The sequence below is a fragment of the Pristis pectinata genome, chromosome 5 (assembly GCF_009764475.1).
Source record: "Pristis pectinata isolate sPriPec2 chromosome 5, sPriPec2.1.pri, whole genome shotgun sequence".
In the NCBI taxonomy this organism is placed as follows: Eukaryota; Metazoa; Chordata; class Chondrichthyes; order Rhinopristiformes; family Pristidae; genus Pristis; species Pristis pectinata.
This window is the reverse complement of record NC_067409.1, coordinates 86348228-86369787: the sequence shown is the minus strand read 5'-3', so window position 1 is coordinate 86369787 and position 21560 is coordinate 86348228. Positions and strand designations below refer to the sequence as shown.

The following is a 21560-nucleotide window of genomic DNA, read 5'->3' as shown; positions in this document are numbered from 1 at the left end:
TGCACAATCTTTGGACTCCATCAAGGCCACACCACGATTGCAAGCATCACTCATCCATGGACAGAGCAAGGTGTTGCAGCCACACTTGTTCCCCACTGTTTAACTGCTGCTACCCTGTATGGGATAAGGAAATGCTTTTGTGATTATTGCACAATGATTTTATCTGATAGGCCTGCCATAGCTGAATAGCTAATAGTGCATAGAAGTTGTGCAATGAAGTTGTGAGACTTGTAGAAGTGCTGTGTGTGAGGGAGTGGTGGAGTATTTGAATGATTGAGATTGTCAGTAGGCAATGACAGAGCTGTGTTGGTGTATCAACTGAAAGATGAAGCTTAGTGGAGACATAGTATTTGAAGATCATTCACTGAGCTTGACTGCTCGTGTAAGGTTATTGAACCTCTTGCAGTGCTGCATCAACGTGTTCAAGGCAAGACTCCTGAAACAGGCCTCCAAAGTGTCTCCTCCCCCTGCCTTTTCAATGAGTCTTTGGAATGTCTCTCAACTCCCTGTGGACGGAGAATACTCCTCCTCTCAGGTCTCCAGTGCAGCAACAGAATGCCTTTTGAGCCTGCCCCCTCCATGAGGTGTCAAGTCTTTGGTTTTCACCCTACAATGTCAACCCCCCCGCTGGAGATAAGATGCACCTCTCCCATATGATTGCAGGCTGAGATTAGTTGGTGCAGGCCAACTTGAAGTGACTCATTCACTTATGAAAACAGGCTCCATTCAGGGCAATAGGGAAGCAACAGTGCATTTGGTGCCAGTTTACATTGAAATCATTGTATTGAGAAAGCAGTATGAATTTGCAGCCAATGGATTGAACAGATACAGGTTAACTTTGCATAGACATCTATGCACCTCTTCTTGAGGACTTCCGCTATCACTCTTCCTGCTTGGGAGTTAAGGTTCATGATTTTGTTTCTTGTTGCACACTAAAACACATGAAAGCTGTTCTATAGTTTATAAGTGAAATAAGTATTGTTCAAGCTCTTAATAGGTAAGAGATCCGAGATTATTATCAATCATACACTTGTTCTGCGCTTTGTATGTTCTTCCACATATATCTTTCATTTCAAGTAATTGAATGTTTTGCCTGAGACAAATATTTGTCAAAAATGCCTACAAGTTAATGATAATTGAGACTATAATCCAAGCAAGCAGTTGGTGTTAGTGGAACTTGAAAAGAATGGTCTGATAATGTTTGCACCATGTAGCAACTACAGTGTAAACAGTCACAATGCAAATAATCATGATTTTTGCCTCAATGTCAAAAGCTCCAGCATCACAATTTTATACTTATACAGCTGTATGTAAGTATGTACAGGCTTGCAACTATGCATACATAGAAGATGGGAATTTCCCCTTTCAGAATTGATGTGAGCAGACAATATAGCTCTGAAACCAGTTCAACAGTGTCTGTTACAACTGAACATGCTTCTCTACTAACAACTCACACAAAAGATTTTAATTAACCTGATGCAATGTTTCACCACATCTTATGGTCAGACACACCTTAATATATTCTGGTGCATTTTACAATAGGGAATGTTTTACACATGCGGTTTCACAGTCCTGTCGTGTGTCAAATCTGTTTGCATTTCCTCCGCAGCCACCATACCAGAATCGTCTGCAGCCCTTTTTGTTGTCAAAGAACCACTTTATGGTGTAATTATGACAAAGCCCTTCCTCCTGCTTCAGTACACACAGATCTGCAAAGAAAATAAACGGGTCATGCTGATGAACAACACAAAATAGGAAAAGCTACAGGGAATCCCTGCCTTAAAGTTCTTTAATGCTGCTTCATCATACAGCAACATATTAACCTGAACCACCTTAAATCACCTAAGAATTACCCCTTACTGCTGAACATGCACTTCAAATATATTTTGAAACTTGCTCCTTTTTGATGAACAAATGGAGCATCTTCACTGATTTAATGCATGGTAATATATTTTACTTTGTGATACTTATGGAGAACTCAATTACTAGATAATTATAGTGAACAATTTAAGGAATGTTAGGTTTTTACACCAGGTGATGCTGAACAAAGAATGACCGATTGTATCCTTCTTCCTGGTGGTGGGGACGTTAATAGTACATCAAATGTTGACCTGGATGTGACGAGATCAATCTTCCAAGACTGAATTGAAGGGGAAGTGGAATCTGATGTTGCAGAACTAGCAGAGGCTGGGTTTAAGGAGTGTGATGGCAGAGGAAGGAATCAGCTCATTTGACCACTACTTAAAAGTGGTTGCCATTTGGTTGAAATGCAAACAGTAGGCTAGAAACTCTCCAGCAAAGTAGCAGTTAAGTGATTGGTCCTGACACTCGAATAATATCAAGGGCATCCATTATTAGGGACACTCACCATCCAAGACATGTCCTCTTTGTGTTACTACCATCTAGGGGCAGGTACAGAGGCCTGAAGACCCACACTCAATGTTTTAGGAACAGCTTCTTCCCCTCCACTATCAGATTTCCGAACGGTCGCTGAACCCATGTACATTACCTTGTCATTCCTCTTTTTGCACTATTTATTTATTTTTGTAACTTATAGTAATTTTTGCCTTGCACTGTACTGCTGCTGCAAAACAACAAATTTCACTGCATATGTCAGTGATAATAAACCTGATTTTGAGGTTCAATAGAACAAACCGTGCATGCTTTGTGCAAAGAGAGGTCTTTACTTGGCTCATTGTGCCATGGAGGAACTAGTGAAGGAAAACAGGTGGTTGATGCAGAAAGGATGCAACCTCATGATTGTACTGTGGCAGGCCTTAGCTTTCCAACTATGAGCTGCCTCAGTGTTCCTGCAGGCCTTTATACACAGTGGAATTTTGCAGCAGCATTGTCAAGTCAACAATGCAGCAGTGTCTGTCCATTAACTGGTAACAATTTCTGCCCCTGGTCTTCTGTTTTCCCCTGAAAATTGCCCTCCAGTCCCAAAAATCTGGGCACCTGAGTTCTATGCCTTACTTTGCTTTCAAATAATGTGTACAGCGCTGGCCAGCAAATGTAGTGGAATAAGCAAGGGGCTCCAACCAGGTCTCGATAAAGCTCAGGTTTTGCCAGCTTTAAAACCTTGTTACAAGTGCTTTGCAAACGCTTGGTGTTACGTTGCTTTTGTTTCTTTATCTTCTTCTACTTTGTATGTTTTATTATTTACTTCAAATGTTTATAGAAACATGTAGGCAATTTATCATTGCTTTATTTAAATGATCAAATCAGAACTGTTTCAGAATCATGCTGAAAGTGTAACTAATCAGATAGACGTGAAAGAGCCAGCAGGGGCAGGAATGGAGGCAGAATCAATGTCAGCGTACTGCATTTTTGTTTAAAGGTATGGTAAAAATATGAAGGAAAATTTACTCCAAAAAAAAGCAGGAAGAAATTTAATACAAAAGTAAAATTCCACAGATAGTGGAAATTTGAATATTATTATGGAACTGAACCACATTGCTGGTAACTAAAGACAAACCTTGTGTTGGCAAGTGAGGCAAATATTGTATGCCACCTTAAGGCAAAGTGCAATTAAACACTCAAGTGATATGCATGATTAAATAATGTCACTAATCTGCAAGTAAAATGAATAACTACAGCTATAGCATGTCTGAAGACATCATTCATTCAAATGTATGCGACAAACAAAGGAAATATGGACACAAGGTACATAAGATATGATACATAGATTTTCCCCTCCCATTTGTTATCTTGATTGATAATAGTGTAATGGAAAGATGATGTCTAAGGATTTGAACCTCGAATGAACATTAATTGTCCAGTCACGCACTTGATGACTTAAAAGTATTAAGTTTCATTTTTATTGTGTGTATCAGTGGTAAATCTCTGTAAGAGATGTTACTGTCAAGGCAGTTTCAGGTCTAGCACACCACTGTGCAAGATATCAAAGTCATAAACTGTTCCTACAGATGTTAAAAGGCATGTAGCCTTTGAATGCTGTGGGCATCACTTGCATGTTTATCACAAACCTGAAGTGTGCCACCTACCAGCTGCTGAAGAAATTATCAACCTGCCATAAACTATAACCTTGGGTTACACAGAATATTTTTGGGAGGTACAGTTACACAGCAACATCTATATAGCTCCAAACTAACTTCTGCTTGGGAATATAATTCCGGAGCTACAACGGTTAAAAACAACCTCAGGTGTTCCAAGCCCTAGCATGGTATGAAGTTTCACCTTTAAAAATCCTTGGGGAGGGGCTGGGGGAAAATAGAAGTCTTTGGTTTTCTGGATTCTATGCAAGTTCATTCAGAATCCAGTTTTAATATTTTGAAGTTGCAATTGCTTCACTCAAGCATGGGGTGGCACTGTGGTGCAGCTAATAGAGCTACTGACTTGCAGCTCCACCAACCCAGTTTCAATCTTGTCCTGTGATGCTGTCTATGTGGACTTTACACATTTCTCCCTGTGAGAGTCTGGGTTTCCTCTGGCAACCCCAATTTCCTCTCACATTACAAAAATGTGCAGATTGGTAGGTTGTTGCCATTTTAATTTGCCCCTACTATTTAGCTGGGTGGTGCAATTTAGTGGGAAAATAAGTTTGGATTAGGGTAGGGTTACTATAAAAGTGGGTTCTTGATGCTCAGTGTGGGTTGCAGGGCCCACTTTTATGCTGTATCTCTCTATGACACTAAAACATCACAGTCTGACATAAAGCCCTCTGCAAATTCATATGAATATGAAGAACTCTCTCAGTAGACAGTGCGCCTTTCCGTATTCATAATTTAGTGCTAGTGTTTGAGAAATACTGATTATACACAAGCTTTTCTTTCTCTTCACCTACCATTATTGTTGATGTAACTTTGGGGATTCTCCGAATCATCCATAACAACCAACCTGGAATGAAGAGCCAATAATTTAGCCACAAAAAAAAAGTTTCCATTAATATTGTTCAACAACTATAAACATCACAGATGTCAGTGAAACATACAGCTGTAAATTAATAGATGGCTCTTCTTGTGCATCTTTTTCTGTCTCCTGAGGCTTTATTCCTTTGCATTCCATTGCAACATCTGGAGGGGGATAGCTGTTGATTCCAGCTGTAAAATAAATAAAAGCTTTAAGTGGACTGCACTATCTCAGTCAAAGAAAAACAACTGGACTATCCATAGTGGTTCCTCCAAATAGACTGTCAAAACCTTGTAGGAAGATAGCACTTCTCCAGGGCTTTCACTGTAGTTAGTTGGGACAATGAGGAACCTCCAGAGAAATTATCCATAAAATATTTTTAAATTTGTTATTGCATCTTTCAAGGATTAAATTAGCCATTAAAGGATAGCACCCATTTGTAATTAATGATTAATTAAATAATCTTGAGAGGCCTTTTGTTTTGCATTAGATAGAATTCTTTTCTGCCATTTTGAAAATGTTAAGCCATTGACTTTTCCAAATTTTTCATGGTATTTTTAAAAAAATTGCAGCGTGATCAATCATGGTGCAACATAGGCAAGGGGATTGAAAGTGAACTTTACTGTGCTTGTGTTAAAGATGCCCAAAGTTTTTCCGGTTTTACATAGGATTGGGTCATTTTACAGACTGGGTGGCTACCTGCAGTAGTCAGGACTTTCATTTTTCATCCTGAAAGACTCTTGGATAATTGGGGCTGACAGGCGACCTTAATTGTCAATGGCAAATGAGAGATATTTAATGGTTTGTCAGAGAAGGTACTTATTTATTCAGAGATGGGTGTAGAACAAGGGAAGGTTGACATTCAATGAGAAGTGACAGCAGAGAATACATTGAAACTTCTTAGAAATTACTGGTTTAATATCTGACAATTCTGGAGGAAGCCAGAGAAGAATCAGCAAAGGAGTAAACTACAAGTTTTCCAAATTTATGAAGGAAAGGGAATTGAGGTAGATGATTGGAGAGACTCTCTGTTTTGAACCAGGAAATGCAAGAGCATTTAATCTCCCTGTTCTTAAATCACTAGTTCTGTGCCTACAGCTAGTCAATAATACCATGACAGGATGGCAGACTGAGACATCCACCAGGTCCAAGGTTGTGACCCACACCAGGCACCAATGCTGTGCCACTTAACTAACTTTGGTGATGCACTGGAACATCTGGATAGGTTAGTTTTATTTTTGTACCACAACCATTGAATGAGGGAAACCTAACTGCCACTATCAGGTAAATTTAGCACCACTTCAAGACCTTTTAAAGACACTTTATTCCACACAAAAACTATAAAGCTGAGTATTGCTTTGGAGTCTGAGTCTGCTAATTTTCAATTATGCCAAGTGCATGAATCTTGTCTATACTTCTGTTCACTAGAGTGGATTGATTTTTGAGTAAGCTATGCCTTCTATCTCCCTGTTCTCCACTCCTTAAGTTTTGATAATTCCATAAAATAAGTAGGAATGTCCAGTGCACTTACTCTGCGTGGGTGAAAAATCTTTGATTACTTGTTGCATTGGGGCTAATTTTATCCATAGAACCATACAGCACAAAACAGGCCCTTTGGCCCACCATGTTGTGCCGTCCATCAAACCACCCTCACACTACCTAACCCCTTCCTCCCGCATATCCTCCCATCCCACACTCCTCCCTATGCCTATCCAACAAGCTCTTGAACCTGTCCAATGTATCTGCCTCCACCACCACCCCAGGCAGTGCATTCCATGCACCAACCACTCTCTGGGTGAAAAACCTCCCCCTGACATCTCCACTGAACCTCCCACCCATAACCTTAAAGCCATGCCCTCTCGTCTTGAGCATTGGTGCCCTGGGAAGGAGGCGCTGACTGTCTATCTATTCCTCTCAATATTTTATATACCTCTATCATGTCTCCTCTCATCCTCCTCCTTTCCAGTGAATAAAGCCCTAGCACCTTAAGCCTCTCCTCATATTCAATACGCTCTAATCCAGGCAGCATCCTGGTAAATCTCCTCTGCACCCTCTCCAACGCCTCCACATCCTTCCTATAATGAGGCGACCAGAACTGAACACAGTACTCTAAGTGTGGCCTAACTAGAGTTTTGTAAAGCTGCATCATCACCTCGCGGCTCTTAAACTCAATCCCGTGATTTATGAAAGCCAACATCCCATTGGCCTTCTTAACTGCTCTTTCCACCTGTGAAGCAACTTTCAATGAACTGTGAATATGAATCTCCAGATCCCTCTGCTCCTCCACACTGCCAAGTACCTTGCCATTTACCCAGTACTCTGCCCTGGAATTTGTCCTTCCAAAGTGTACCACCTCACACTTGTCCGGATTGAACTCCGTCTGCCACTTGTCAGCCCAGCTCTGCATCCTATCAATATCCCTCTGTAAACTCCGACAGCCCTCCACACTATCCACAACACCGCCGATCTTAGTGTCGTCCGCAAACTTACTAACCCAGCCCTCCACCCCCTCATCTAAGTCATCTATAAATATCACAAAAAGTAGAGGTCCCAGAACCGATCCCTGCGAGACACCACTAGTCACTGCCTTCCAATCCGAGGGCACTCCTTCCACCACAACCCTCTGCTTTCTACATGCAAGCCAATTCCTAATCCACACAGTTAAGCTTCCTTGGATCCCTTGGCCTCTGACCTTCTGAAGAAGCCTACCATGAGGAACCTTATCAAACGCCTTACTAAAATCCATGTAAACCACATCCACTGCACTGCCCTCATCAACCTTCCTGGTCACCTCCTCAAAAAAACTCTATCAGGCTTGTGAGGAAAGATCTTCCCTTCACAAAGCCATGCTGGCTGTCCCTAATCAGTCCATGATTCTCTAGGTGTTCATAAATCCTATCCCTTAGAATCCTTTCTAACAGCTTACCCACCACAGACATGAGACTCACCGGTCTATAATTCCCTGGCCTATCCCTATTAACTTTTTTGAACAAGGGGACAACATTCGCCACCCTCCAATCCTCTGGCACCATCCCCGTGGACAACGAGGACTCAAAGATCCTTACCAGCGGTTCAACAATCCTGTCCCTAGCCTCTCGAAGCAGCCTGGGGAAAATCCCATCAGGTCCCGGAGATTTATCTGTCTTAATATTATTTAACAACTTCAACACATCCTCTCTCTTGATATCTACAACCTCGAGAACATTACCCCTACCAGCACTCTCTTCCGCGTCATCAAGACCCCTCTCCCTGGTGAATACCGAAGAGAAGTACTCATTGAGAACTTCTCCCACTTCCGCCGCCTCCAGGCAAATTCTCCCACCTTCGTCCTTAATCGGACCTACCTTTACCCTAGCCATCCTCCTACCCTTCACGTACTTGAAAAAGGCCTTGGGATTTTCCTTAACCCTACTAGCCAACGCCTTTTCATGTCCCCTTCTAGCTCTCCTCAGCCCTTTCTTAAGTTCCTTCTTTTCTTTTAAATTTCTTTTAAATTTTCTTTTAAATAACAAGCTCCTGCTTCACCCAAATATTTTTGAGTTCTCTTCTGCAAGTTAATGGTCTTATTACTAGAGCACACTTCTAAACAAAACATTTTGACTTACTTAGGAGGCTCTACGTAACATGCAAGATCATTGTATTTTCTTGTTGATTTTGGTTGCTTGTTTAGTTTGACTTATTTTCCCTGTAATAACTTCAAAGGATTTATTTTTATTCTCTTAACATTAGAATGAAACAATACTGAATTATCTCTTGTATTAATGCTCAGTTAGTGCAAGGTATAAGCATTCCAAAATATCTAATTTTCATTTTTTTCTGCAAACTTCCTCCAAGGTTACTACTTACTTGCCAGGCTTTTCAGAAAAGCCACTGCAAACTTCTGTGCATATTCTATTTCAGCCTCCAGGCCTTTGTCCAGGTAAACTAAATGTTGCTCAAAAGGGAAACTGACAAACTCTTCCAGAATTGTAGTGTTCGCTACCTCTCCAAGGACCAATGCAAATACTGCAAAGCCTTTACACTTAGCTTCATGTGATACTTCCAGTAACTTCCAATTATCCATATTAGTTTCACCCGAAAATATTGTAAAGATAACCTTGTGAGTCTGCTGATTGGTGATATTCAAGAAGAAATTCTTCAGGCTCCATTCAATAGTGCTGCCAATGCCAGAAGAACCCTTTGGCTGACTGACTATGTCTTGGATGTGTCTCTTCTTTAGTGTTTTTGTATTATAATCCAAAATTGCAAATTCCATTCTGTGTTGGTCTTTCCCATATCTCGGTGTGTAATTTGGAGTGTGTTGTACAATAGCCACACTGGGATGAAGTTCAGAAGCTTTTGGTTCTGCGGACTTTAGAAATGTGTTAAGCATGGAATTTAAGAAATTCTGCACAGTTTCTGAATACATGGATTCCATTTGTTCTGAATCATCAACAACAAAAGCTAAATCCAGGTTCACAGGTAGAGGAGATGGCTGTACGTCTGCCAGACACGTGATGTTTGGTTCACATTCATCTGTAAAAGAAAAATAAATCTCTCAGTTTTGTTTCACTACTTTTCCTTCATGAATTTGTTTAATTTACTTCACTGAAACATTACAAATGATTTAGCTTCACGTTGTGATGTAAATGTTGAGTCATGGCTCAAATTCACCTCTGGAATAAAAAACAAAGTGAAACTCAGAAAGAAAGAGAAACAAGCTACTTCACTTTGGAATCAAGCTGGCCACTAACTTGGTTTCTCAGTGTTGGGTAAAACAATCTACTTCACAACAACATTATGGCTGCCCACTGAATTAATAACTACAATTGGTTACTTTAGTCACACAATTTACATATGACATTATTTTCCTATGCTTTACACACCAAGATCTTGAAGCACTTTACACTGTCACAAACCAGCAACAAAAGAAACACACTGAGCATGATTCAGCGTTAAAAACTATTTTATTAATCACTACTTATGATAATACGTAAAATAAAAGTAAAAATGTTAGTATGTTAGAATTCAAAAATGTTAAACCTCGAACGTTAACCCCAAAACTAAACTCGTCGTGTGTGTGTGACAAAGTCCAAAAATGGTTCTTAAAGTTCAGTTCCGCAAGCCATAAGGTGAAACATGAGCAAGGGCTTCTTCAACAACCACCGTTGTCTGAAGATAAGATGTAGATGTAGAAAAACATAGAGAGAGTACATACGAAATCCAAATGTTCCACGATGGAACCCAAACGACACTTCAGTGTTTACTCGGTAGTGACTTCCTCACCCCGAAAAGCATCCGAACCGTGGTCGTCCACATACAAATACCTGTTTCCTTCTACAGGTCAGCAACAAAGTGAACTCCACCGGATTACTTCCAACTTCCATACATGGATTTCAGTGGCAAACACAGTTATTGTTTCTCATCCATCGATAGAGAAAACAAGCAGGCTGGTGTCTCTCTCCCTTCTCTCTCTCTCCTTCTTCTTCTTCTGACTTCTTCAACAACGTCATTACGTCCTTTATCTTCTATTGACGTAAGCACACCCCACACACACATACACACACACTCTCTATCTTAAAGGGACTTTCACTGAGTCCATAACACCTCCCACCTAAAAAAAAAAATTTTCCCAAGAAAATTTTAACCGCGCATTCAGTTAGTAATGTTAATAATTATCACGCTACACAACTACAGACTATCAGATTAGTATAGATACATGTTTCCCATTTAACATCGGGAAAGACAATCAGCAATCACATTATCTTTGCCTTTAATGTGAGTTATCATGAGATCAAACTCTTGCAAAATTAAACTCCAGTTTAACAGCCTTCTGTTCTTGTTTTTGACTCGGCTCAGAAACACCAATGGGTTATGATCTGTATACACAGTCAATGGTTTCTGAGCGGTGCAAACATATACACTGAAATGTTGCAAGGCTAAAACAAGCGACAGTAATTCTTTCTCTATGGTGGAATAATTCTTTTGATGCTCATTAAATTTCTTTGAAAAGTAAGCTACAGGATGGTCAATATCATCAAGGTCACCCTTCTGCAACAACACAGCTCCTGCAGCTTCATCACTGGCATCTACTGCTAATGAAAATGGCTTTTCAAAGTCAGGTGTTCTGAGCACAGGATGGTAGCATAAAATGGCTTTCAGCTTCTCAAATGCTTCTTGACAAGAATCTGTCCAAACAAACTTTACTCCCTTCTTCTGAAGATTAGTTAGGGGAAGAGCAATATCAGCAAAATTTTTACAAAATTTTCGATAATATCCAACCATTCCCAAAAATCTTCTAACAGTCCTCGTACCTGTGGGAATAGGGAACTCAGATATTGCTTGAACTTTTGCCTGAACAGGAGCTTGCTTGCCTTGACCTACAACATAACCAAGATACGTCACAGTGGCATGGCCAAATTCACTTTTAGCCAAGTTAACTGTAAGGTTAGCCTTGGAAAGTCTTTCAAACAACCTTTCTAATGCAGAGATGTGATCTTCCCAAGTATCATTCCCAGTCACTAAGTCGTCAATGTAGGCATCTGTATGTTTTAACCCATGAATCACTGAATTAATCATTCTTTGAAATGTTGCCGGAGCATTTTTCATTCCAAATGGCAAAACATTGTATTCATACAATCCAGAAGGGGTTACAAAGGCAGAAATCTCCCTTCCTCTATCTGTTAATGGAACACACCAGTACCCTTTTAATAGGTCAATCTTTGTAAGAAATTTTGCCTTTCCCACTCTGTCTATGCAATCATCCACCCTAGGAATAGGGTAAGCATCTGACTTTGTTACAGCATTCACTTTCCTGTAATCTGTGCAAAATCTAACAGTTCCATCAGGTTTAGGTACAATAACACAGGGCGAACTCCAATTTGAAGTAGAATGTCTAATAATATCATTTTCCAACATGTATTTTATTTCCTGATCAACAAGTTTACTTTTTTCCACATTCATTCGATATGGGTGTTGTTTGATTGGTTTTGCATCCCCAACATCAACATCATGGGTAATTATCGATGTTCTGTTTGGAACATCTGGGAACAGATTTTTAAATTTTAAAATTAATTCTCTCATCTGTTGTTTTTGTGAAACTTGTAAATGGTCCAACTTCGTTTCAAGGTTCTCCAGGATATTTTGGTTTTTTAGTTTCGATGGAACAATATTTGGTCTAAATTGGCCTTCCTCAACATCAACATCAGGCATTCTAGAAACAACCTTTTCACCATCCACCAAGGCCACCACTGAATCCCTCTCATAATAAGGTTTTAGCATGTTTACGTGACAGAGTTGTGTTTTCTTGCGTCTATCTGGTGTTTTGATTATATATGTTAGATCAGTCACTCGAGATTCAATAACATAGGGTCCAGAAAAACGAGCTTGCAAGGGATTATTTTGGCTAGGGAAAAATACCAACACCTTTTGCCCCACTGCGAATGTCCTAGGCCGAGCACGTCTATCAAAATATGTCTTCATTCTTATCTGGCTTGTTTTCAGATTCTCTCTCGCTAGCTGGCAGACTCTCTCCAACCGAGTTTTAAATTTTTGGACATAGTCCAACAGACTCAAGTGAACTTCCTCATTAACCCATTGCTCTCTTAACAACTCCAAAGGTCCTCTCACCCTATGTCCAAACACAAGCTCAAACGGACTAAATCCGATTGACTCCTGGATCGATTCTCTAACGGCAAACAAAAGTAAATGGATACCTTCGTCCCAATCCTTGGTGTTTTCAAAGCAATAAGTCTTCAGCATATTTTTGAGAGTAGAATGAAATCTCTCCAGAGCTCCTTGAGATTCTGGGTGATATGCAGATGATACAATCTGCTTTGCTCCCAGCTCATAGACTATTTGTTGAAAAATTTTTGACATAAAATTACTACCTTGATCAGATTGGATTTCTTTTGGCAAACCAAACAAGGTAAAAAATTTTACAAGAGCCTTTGACACCGTCTTGGCCTTAATATTTCTAAGGGGTATTGCCTCTGGAAATCTAGAAGTGGCACACATGATGGTTAACAAATACTGATTTCCAGTCTTAGACTTTGGTAAGGGGCCAACACAGTCCACAATCACCTTCGAAAAGGGTTCACCAAAAGCAGGAATTGGTTTCAAAGGAGCCACAGGGGGTTTTTGATTTGGTTTACCTACCATCTGACATGTGTGGCAGGTTCGACAAAACATCACCACATCTTTTCTCAAACCAGGCCAATAGAATTGTTTCAAGATCTTCCCTACAGTTTTATTCACCCCAAAATGACCACCCAAAGGCATACTGTGGGCCAGGTTTAAAATTTCATTCCTATAAACTTTTGGAACAACAACCTGATGAATAACTTCCCATTCCTCATTAACAGGAACATGAGGAGGTCTCCACTTCCTCATTAACACTCCATTTTTGACATAGTATCCAGTTGGCACTTTTTCAATCTCCTCACATGAGAGTGCTTTTTCGTTCAATTCTGTCAACTCAGGATCCTTTGTCTGTTCCACCATAAAATCCTTCCTCGACAAAGACAAATCTTTAAATTCAGGCTCACTATAAGGATGTTGATCCTCCAGTGAAGACAGAAAAGTCTCAGATAAGGCATCATAATTTTCTTCCTGTTTAGGACTGTCACAAGGAACCACATCAGACTGCACCGGACTGTCTGTCTTGGCTAATTCTCTAGCTCTAGCTCGAGTCACCGCACATGATGGGTAAACATCTGAATCATCCTCAGACTCATCAATCCTTGGTTTGGTTGTTAACCGTACCACAGGATCACTTTCTCCATTTGCAAGGTCATTTCCCAATAACAAAGAAACTCCTTCCACTGGCAAACTAGGTCTTATCCCTATCTCGACTGGTCCTTCTACGAACTTTGACTTTAAAATCACCCTGTGAAAAGGGACAGACATGGTCTCACCTGTAACGCCTCGTACTAGATTTACTTCACCAGTGTCACTTTCTTCACCAAAATTTAAAACACTGTCCAGCAAGAGAGATTGACTAGCCCCAGTATCTCTAAGAATTTTCACTGGCACCTGGGGTGACTCATCATTCAGTGAAACAAAACCCTCTGATACATACGAACGGAATTCTTTTCTCACCTCCTCCAACTTTTCCGCTTTTCCCTCTTGCAAGGACTGATCTTTAACAGCATCTCCTGAACCTTTTTGATTTTTAATTGCCTGAAAACAAGCATTGGGCCCAGCTTCCTTCTTTTTCTTCAAAAGGGCACAATTAGATATCACGTGGCCAGGTTTCCTACAGTAATAACAAGTACGCTCAACAGGTTTCTCCAGCCCTGGCTTCTTTTCATCCTTTCCTTTTTGATTACCTCCTAATTTAATCTCTGGTTTCCCTGGATTGTCTTTGTAACTCTTTTGAAAGGTTTTAGGTTGTCCCCATTTGGATTTATGGGTTAAAGCATAATCATCTGCCAACCTAGCAGTTTCTTGTAAAGTTTCCACTGCCTTTTCATTTAAATATGTTGTTAATTCAGCTGGAACACATCTTTTAAAGTCTTCCACTAGTATCAATTCTGTCAATTTATCAAAATCCCCATCTACATTTTTAGCCAGGCACCATCGTTCAAAACATATTCTCTTTCCATTGGCAAATTCCATATAAGTCTGATCTGCAGATTTCCTCAAGTCTCTGAATTTTTGTCTATAAGCCTCAGGGACCAATTCATAGGCCTTCAAAATAGCTTGTTTTACCTTGGTATAATCAGCTGCATCCTCAACAGACAAAGCAGAATAAGCTTTTTGAGCTTTACCTTTAATCACACTCTGTACCATAAGAGCCCATCCTTTCCTTGGCCAGTTTGAACTCACAGCAACCTTTTCAAAATGTTGGAAATACTGATCAACCTGATCTTCTTCAAACGGAGGGACTAATCGAACCTCCCTGCTGGCTGAAAAACCATCATCAGAATCAGATTCCGAACTCCTACGCTTCATTTGTAACTCATGCTGCCTCTGTTTCTCCTTCTCCTCACTATCCAGCTCCATCCTCTTCAATTCCATCTGCTTCATTGCTAGATCAGCCTCTATCTTCATCTGAGTTAGCTTTTGTTCAGTCTCTAATTTCTTTTGTTCAGCCTCTAATTTCTTTTCCTCTTGTTCGGCCTCTAATTTCTTTTGTTCTCGTTCAGCCTCTATCTTTAACTGGGTTTGTTCTCGTTCAGCCTCTATCTTTAACTGGGTTTGCTCTCGTTCAGCCTCTAATCTCTTTTGTTCTCGTTCAGCTTCTAATTTATTTTGCTCTCGTTCAGCCTCTATCTTTAACTGGGTTTGCTCTCGTTCAGCTTCTATCTTTGCCAGCTGCACCTGTGCCTCAGAAATTGCTATTTCACTGCCAGGAAACTGTTTTAACACTTCCTTCTCAAACACCTTCTTTTCCACATAATGGCCAGCTATCAATCTCTGAATATCTGCCTTTCTCATAGACTGCTTTACTTCTGTAAGGTTTAGCCTTGTAGCAATCTTTATCAAATCATCCTTTTTCGCCACCTCCAATCCCTTTTGGGTTGGTGACTCCAAAAATGCCTTAATATCCATTGCTGCTGGTTTCCACACACACAAGCCAATTAAAAAGAATTTATCAGACCTCCCTCAAAAATCTTTGGATTGAATCTCGAACAAATTTCGTCAATCTGGGGTACAATCCCAGACGACACTCGTTAACCTTGGGAACTATCCCGGACGAGCCCCCAATTTTGTCACAAACCAGCAACAAAAGAAACACACTGAGCATGATTCAGCGTTAAAAACTATTTTATTAATCACTACTTATGATAATACGTAAAATAAAAGTAAAAATGTTAGTATGTTAGAATTCAAAAATGTTAAACCTCGAACGTTAACCCCAAAACTAAACTCGTCGTGTGTGTGTGACAAAGTCCAAAAATGGTTCTTAAAGTTCAGTTCCGCAAGCCATAAGGTGAAACATGAGCAAGGGCTTCTTCAACAACCACCGTTGTCTGAAGATAAGATGTAGATGTAGAAAAACATAGAGAGAGTACATACGAAATCCAAATGTTCCACGATGGAACCCAAACGACACTTCAGTGTTTACTCGGTAGTGACTTCCTCACCCCGAAAAGCATCCGAACCGTGGTCGTCCACATACAAATACCTGTTTCCTTCTACAGGTCAGCAACAAAGTGAACTCCACCGGATTACTTCCAACTTCCATACATGGATTTCAGTGGCAAACACAGTTATTGTTTCTCATCCATCGATAGAGAAAACAAGCAGGCTGGTGTCTCTCTCCCTTCTCTCTCTCTCCTTCTTCTTCTTCTGACTTCTTCAACAACGTCATTACGTCCTTTATCTTCTATTGACGTAAGCACACCCCACACACACATACACACACACTCTCTATCTTAAAGGGACTTTCACTGAGTCCATAACAACACATCCATCCTTTTTGAAAGTTACCAATTATTTATAATGTTTAAACACTTCCTCCATAAACAGCCTTCAAGTAGTTACATTTTAATGGACTGCTTTCCATGGTATTGATTGTTAGCCTGAATACCAGCTTCTCCATGCATGGGACTTCTAATACACATTTAAAGAGGTGGATTGGATTTTTGTTTAACATCATTTCTGAAGGGCAGCATATCCAATTTTGTGGTGCTGCCCTCAATGCGCCATGGGAACACTGTCCTACTTTTAGTTCCTCATCCTTTCGTTGGGTCTGAACGTTTTATATTAACTGATATAAGCAAATTTGGTCAATTGCTGAAACATTGAAACCAGGAGATTCTACCAGATGTTGATTTAGTCGATTTTAACTAAGATAATGGTGGAGATACAACTGCTGATCCAAGAACCCTTAGAATAGTGAGGAGGAAATCATTCAGATTGCTTGCATAGAAGAGGTCGTGTGTGTGGACCAGTTAAGTGAGGCTTCCAATAGGTTCCCATTATTGGGCAGAGTTCCAGAGGGTGAAGAAGAGCTTAAGGAAAAAAAACTAATCCATGGACTTCAAAGAAGATAATGTGCTTATTTCCTTTAGATTTCAGTCTAATGTGAGAATATTATAATCAATCTTTAATCGTGACAGAGACACAAGAAATTCTGCAGATGCTGGAATCTAGAGCAACAGACACAAAGTGTTGGAGGAGCTCAGCAGGTCAGGCAGCATCTATGGAGAGAAATAAACAGTCCATGTTTTGGATTGAGACCCTTCATCAGGACTGGAAAGGAAGAGGGCAGAAGCCAGAATGAAAAGGTGGGGGAGGGGAAGGAGCACAAGCTGGCGGGTGATAGGTGAGATCAGGTGAGGGGGGGGTGGTGGGTGGGTGAGGAGGGGGGAATGAAATGAAATAAAATGATGTGAGAAGCTATGAGGTGATAGGTGGAAGAGGCAATGGATTAGAGAAGAAGGAATCCGATAGGAGGGGACAGTAGACAATGAAATAAAGGGAAGGAAATGGGGAACAAGATGGAGCTGATGGGCAGGTTATGAGGGCGGGGGAGGGGAAAGAGAAGGGTGAGGGGGCCACGGGAATGAGGGAAAACAGAGGGAGGGAGGGGGAAAACAGAGGGGAAGGGTTATTGGAAGTTGGAGAAATTGATGTTGATGCCGTCAGGTTGGAGACTCCCAAGATGGAATAAGAGGTGTTCTTGATAGATGCTGATTGAAACAAACAGTGTTTACAGAATCTCAGCTTATCTTTCACAATTCTAACAATGGCAGTTTCCATTTACTTTTGAACACATTACAACCTTGAGTGAAAGTGATCTCAAATACTCCAACTCTTTGAAGCAATGTACAGTCATTTTAAAATCATACCAAGGCAAAGTGTGCACTGGATGACTCTGCGTAACAATTTCTTGGATTCTTGTTGCTGCCTTGGCAATACAATCACCTTAGCTGATGCTTCAATGTCAACCTTGGTTAAGTGAATGGAAAGAAATGCAAAATTCAGAAGGAAAATATTCATCATTTTGTCGATAGTATACATAAGCAAATTTCATTTACTCCATTAATAGAATGTTAGAGCAGAAGATCATAACTTCCAAGTTACTATGACTAATTATTTAATGCATCAGGTACATACAGTATTCATCTAAACTAAAATAATTACTTAGTAAAGCACACAGAATACTTAGTAAACTAATTAATAAACAATTATACATCAATGCAAGATAATATTTCAGGAAAAACGGATTCTTTGCAGAATGCTAATTCTCTACAGCGATTCCACCATAAACACTGGATGGAGGTCTTAATGCATGCCAAGAAATTGGTTAGTGATTTTAAAGACTTATCAGTCATGAATCATAAACCCACTGCAGCATCTGCCCAGCAAAACAGAAGGTTTATCTTCTGCGCCCTTCATCAGTGGGCTGTGTGTAAAGGATTGTGGAGATGGGGCAGGAATTGGGACCAGAGTGGGGAATTGCAGTGACGTTTATAAGGGAGAGAAGTTGGGAGCTGGGTGGCAGAGTTGGAGATCAGAAAGCGAGGCATGAAAACTGATCTGCAAGTTGAGAGTTCCAGGGGAGAGACGACATTGCAGAATGGTCTGACAAGGAGGAGGAGGTTAGTTGGGAGGGGTCCTATAGGCGAATTTGGGAATGGAGGTCTATAGCTGGTGAGGGAGTATTGTTGGCAGATTGATGTTTAGTCAAAATTCACAAGCTTGAGAAAAGAGGTCACAGAGTGGGATGGTGGCTGGTGGGGGAAGGGGTTTAGTAGCCAGAGGAAGAGCTGGATAAGTAAATTACTTAAAAGGACCCTACTTAAGGTGGGTTCCAAGGTTGCCTTTAAGTTGCACTGAAATCGGACTTTGCCTTTACTTTGGTATCCCATGCAAGTGTGCGGTGTTCTTGTAAGGGTGTCAATCAACATCACTGGGTTTGGCAAGGAACAGAGAAGGTTGAGGGGGTGATTTTTCAGAGGAGCTTAGAGCTTTAAAAGGTTTTGGTTGAGCAAGTATTAGTAAGCTGTCTGAGTAGCAACAAACAGTAACCAGAGGATGCAGAGTTAAAATAATTGACAAATGGGGTATACAGTAAAACGATGATAATCTGCCATCCGATTTGGCATCTAGCTCACCAGGACCCATATTCCTGTGCTCCCCCTAACACACCGGGACCCCGATTTCCACGCTTACTCTAATGCACCAGGGCCTCAATTCCCGCACTCCCTTTTAACTCACTGAGTTCCTGGAGAAACATCTTAAACAAAGTGAATTAAATTTGTTGGAGTGTTAACTTTAATAATATCCAATCGTCTGGAAAATCTGCCAGTTTGGCACAAGTACTGAGCGTATCAGGGTAATGGAGTTTTATTGTAATTGGAAACATTCATTTCTTTCTGCATGTTATGACCTGGAATGCACCACCTGAGAAGGTGATGGGTCTTTGAAGCAGCTTCAATAATAATTTTCAAAAATGAGATTAAAACATGAGAATTCCAAGAGAAGCAGAATGGACTAAAGAAAAAGAAGAATATAAAAGCAAAGAACACAGGGTAAGGGCTCCCTAAGTTACTGTCACCAACATGAAAGACATTAACTCTGATGTTCCAGTTCTTAGTGAAGAGATGGCAATGATTCTAAAAAAATCTGCCATATAGGTTCAGTGGGTCTTGCATCATGGATTTCTTCATTCATGTGGCTTACAGTGTGATACTTTCTATAATGGATTGGTGACATTGGCTTCTCAGCTTGCTCATTCAGTTTAATGACATTAAACACAGCAAAAGGAGTAAGCTACTCAGTCCCTTGGGTGTCCTCTAACATTCAGTTAGCTCCAGTCTGATCTGTCACATAACTCCACAAAACCACCTTCCCTTTTATCCCTTAATACTTTAATTGTTAAAAATATACCTTGGCTTAATGTTAATAATTGAACCAGAATGAATTGTTGTTTACAGCAGTGATTTCCAAAGTCTACCACTAGAATCGTTTACTTGCTACTCTGCTGAAAGGCCTGGCTCTAACTTTAGGCTACACCCTCTACAGTAAAACTCCAATTATCTACTGTCTGACCATTTGCAGATCCCAACGGGTCAGCGTCTGGCTCACCAGGAAGTGTTTGCCATGCTCCCTTCCGATATACCAGGGCCTAGCTCTCACATTCCTTTCCACTCACCTGGGCCCCATTTCCATGTTCCCTTCTGACTTAACGTGACCCTGTTTCCTGCACTTCCTTCCAATTTGCTGGGGCTCTGTTTCCCACTCTCCTATTCAGTTTGCTGGGCCCCCAGTTTCTGTGCTCTCTTTCAACTGGCCAGAGTACCATTTCACACACTCCCTATACATTTACCTGGTTCATTGTGAAAGTTATTGTAATACAATGTAACATCTAAAAAAGTGAAGTAAAAATGGGTTGGGGTATTAATATGGAATAACATCCAATAGTTTAGAACATTTTCTAATCTGGTACCACAAAGTCCTGAGATTGCTGGATTATAGGAGTTCTACCATCATCCTAGACTCCCCAAGCAAACAAGGAAGCAAAAGAGTACTTTCTTCAAATGACATTTTCACATTTTACTGAAAGTAAAAAAAAGATTGGAAGGTATGCAATGGATTGAGTGAAAAGCTGAAACCTCAAACTTATAAAAAATGAAACAATTTATATGTTACATTAAAAATAATGTTTTCAAATATTATTCTGAGGGACTTGCACTTCACATAAAATTAGTTTTTCAGGGCTAGAGGGATCGTTCAGAAGTAATTAACATGGCGCAATATTTAAAAACTCATTCAAAAATGTTTAACATTTTCAACAGATTTTAAACTGAGAATCGACATTAAAAAGTTAAAGTTCACATCAAGTCACTGCTCAAAGACTACTGTGACAAGATTTCTGGATTTCCATAAGTAGTGATGCCAGAAGGCCATAATGGCTATATTAAATATTGACAATGGAGTCTGACATCATTGCAACTGGGAATTCCAGGCCAATGCATTAAGATTTTATATAATTTTCCTTTTAACTATATTTTGATCATGGCATTAATGTCTATTTTACACAAATTAATCCATTTTAGAAAAAGAGGACTGAGGAATTCCATATAAAGCAATTAAAATATAAATGCCAACAACTAAATGTAAGGCAGGTACTGCTAAATCCTATCTACTACATGGAAAGATTGGTCTTTTACATTCCTTCAAGTGTCAAGACTAATTACTGATTCTACACACTATTGAGGAAAGCTACAAATAAGGAAGTAATTTTCTTACCTTAAAAGCCCGCTTCACTTCAGGGATGTCTTTGAATGAAATGATAACTGGCATGATATTTGAAGCACTGAAATGTGTGGCAGCTACAGAAATGGCCTTTGTGTCTTTGGATGCTCCATTAGCGAGAAACACGGCTATTTTCTTCACAAGGACACCATTACGAACTCGCTTAAAAGTATTTCTGGCCACAAACTGCATACTGTTCCCCATATTCCGTTTCTTGCTGGATCGTTCACGACCTATTTCTTCAATTTTTTTCAGAAGTAACTGTTTTTTCCTGAAGTCTGAAAATCGAATGAAAGGCTTTGCTTCATTATGGTAAGTAAGAACAGCTACGCGGGCACCTGTGGGACAGTTGTTTTCAGCGATGTTAATATCCTGCAGGAAATTAATTACAATTTTCTTCATCCTTTCAAATAAAGGAGGAGTGACATCTGAAGATGTGTCCAGAGCGAAGGCCAGCTCCGTGGGATAGGCTGGGCATGCTCCACTTCCTGCAAGAA

The 21560-nt window shown here is 40.2% G+C and overlaps 1 protein-coding gene across 1 annotated transcript; it reads right to left on the bottom strand.

The window, feature by feature from the left end:
• Positions 1–813: 813 nt before the first annotated feature.
• On the bottom strand, positions 814–21549 carry LOC127570352 (collagen alpha-6(VI) chain-like). Its single transcript, XM_052015820.1, has 6 exons — positions 21058–21549; positions 17652–17751; positions 8719–9387; positions 4955–5063; positions 4808–4860; positions 814–1709 (listed from the first exon to the last, which is right to left on the bottom strand). Exons 1-6 carry the CDS (start codon positions 21463–21465, stop codon positions 1534–1536), a joined length of 1515 nt encoding a protein of 504 aa, XP_051871780.1. The 5' UTR covers positions 21466–21549; the 3' UTR covers positions 814–1533.
• Positions 21550–21560: the final 11 nt, after the last annotated feature.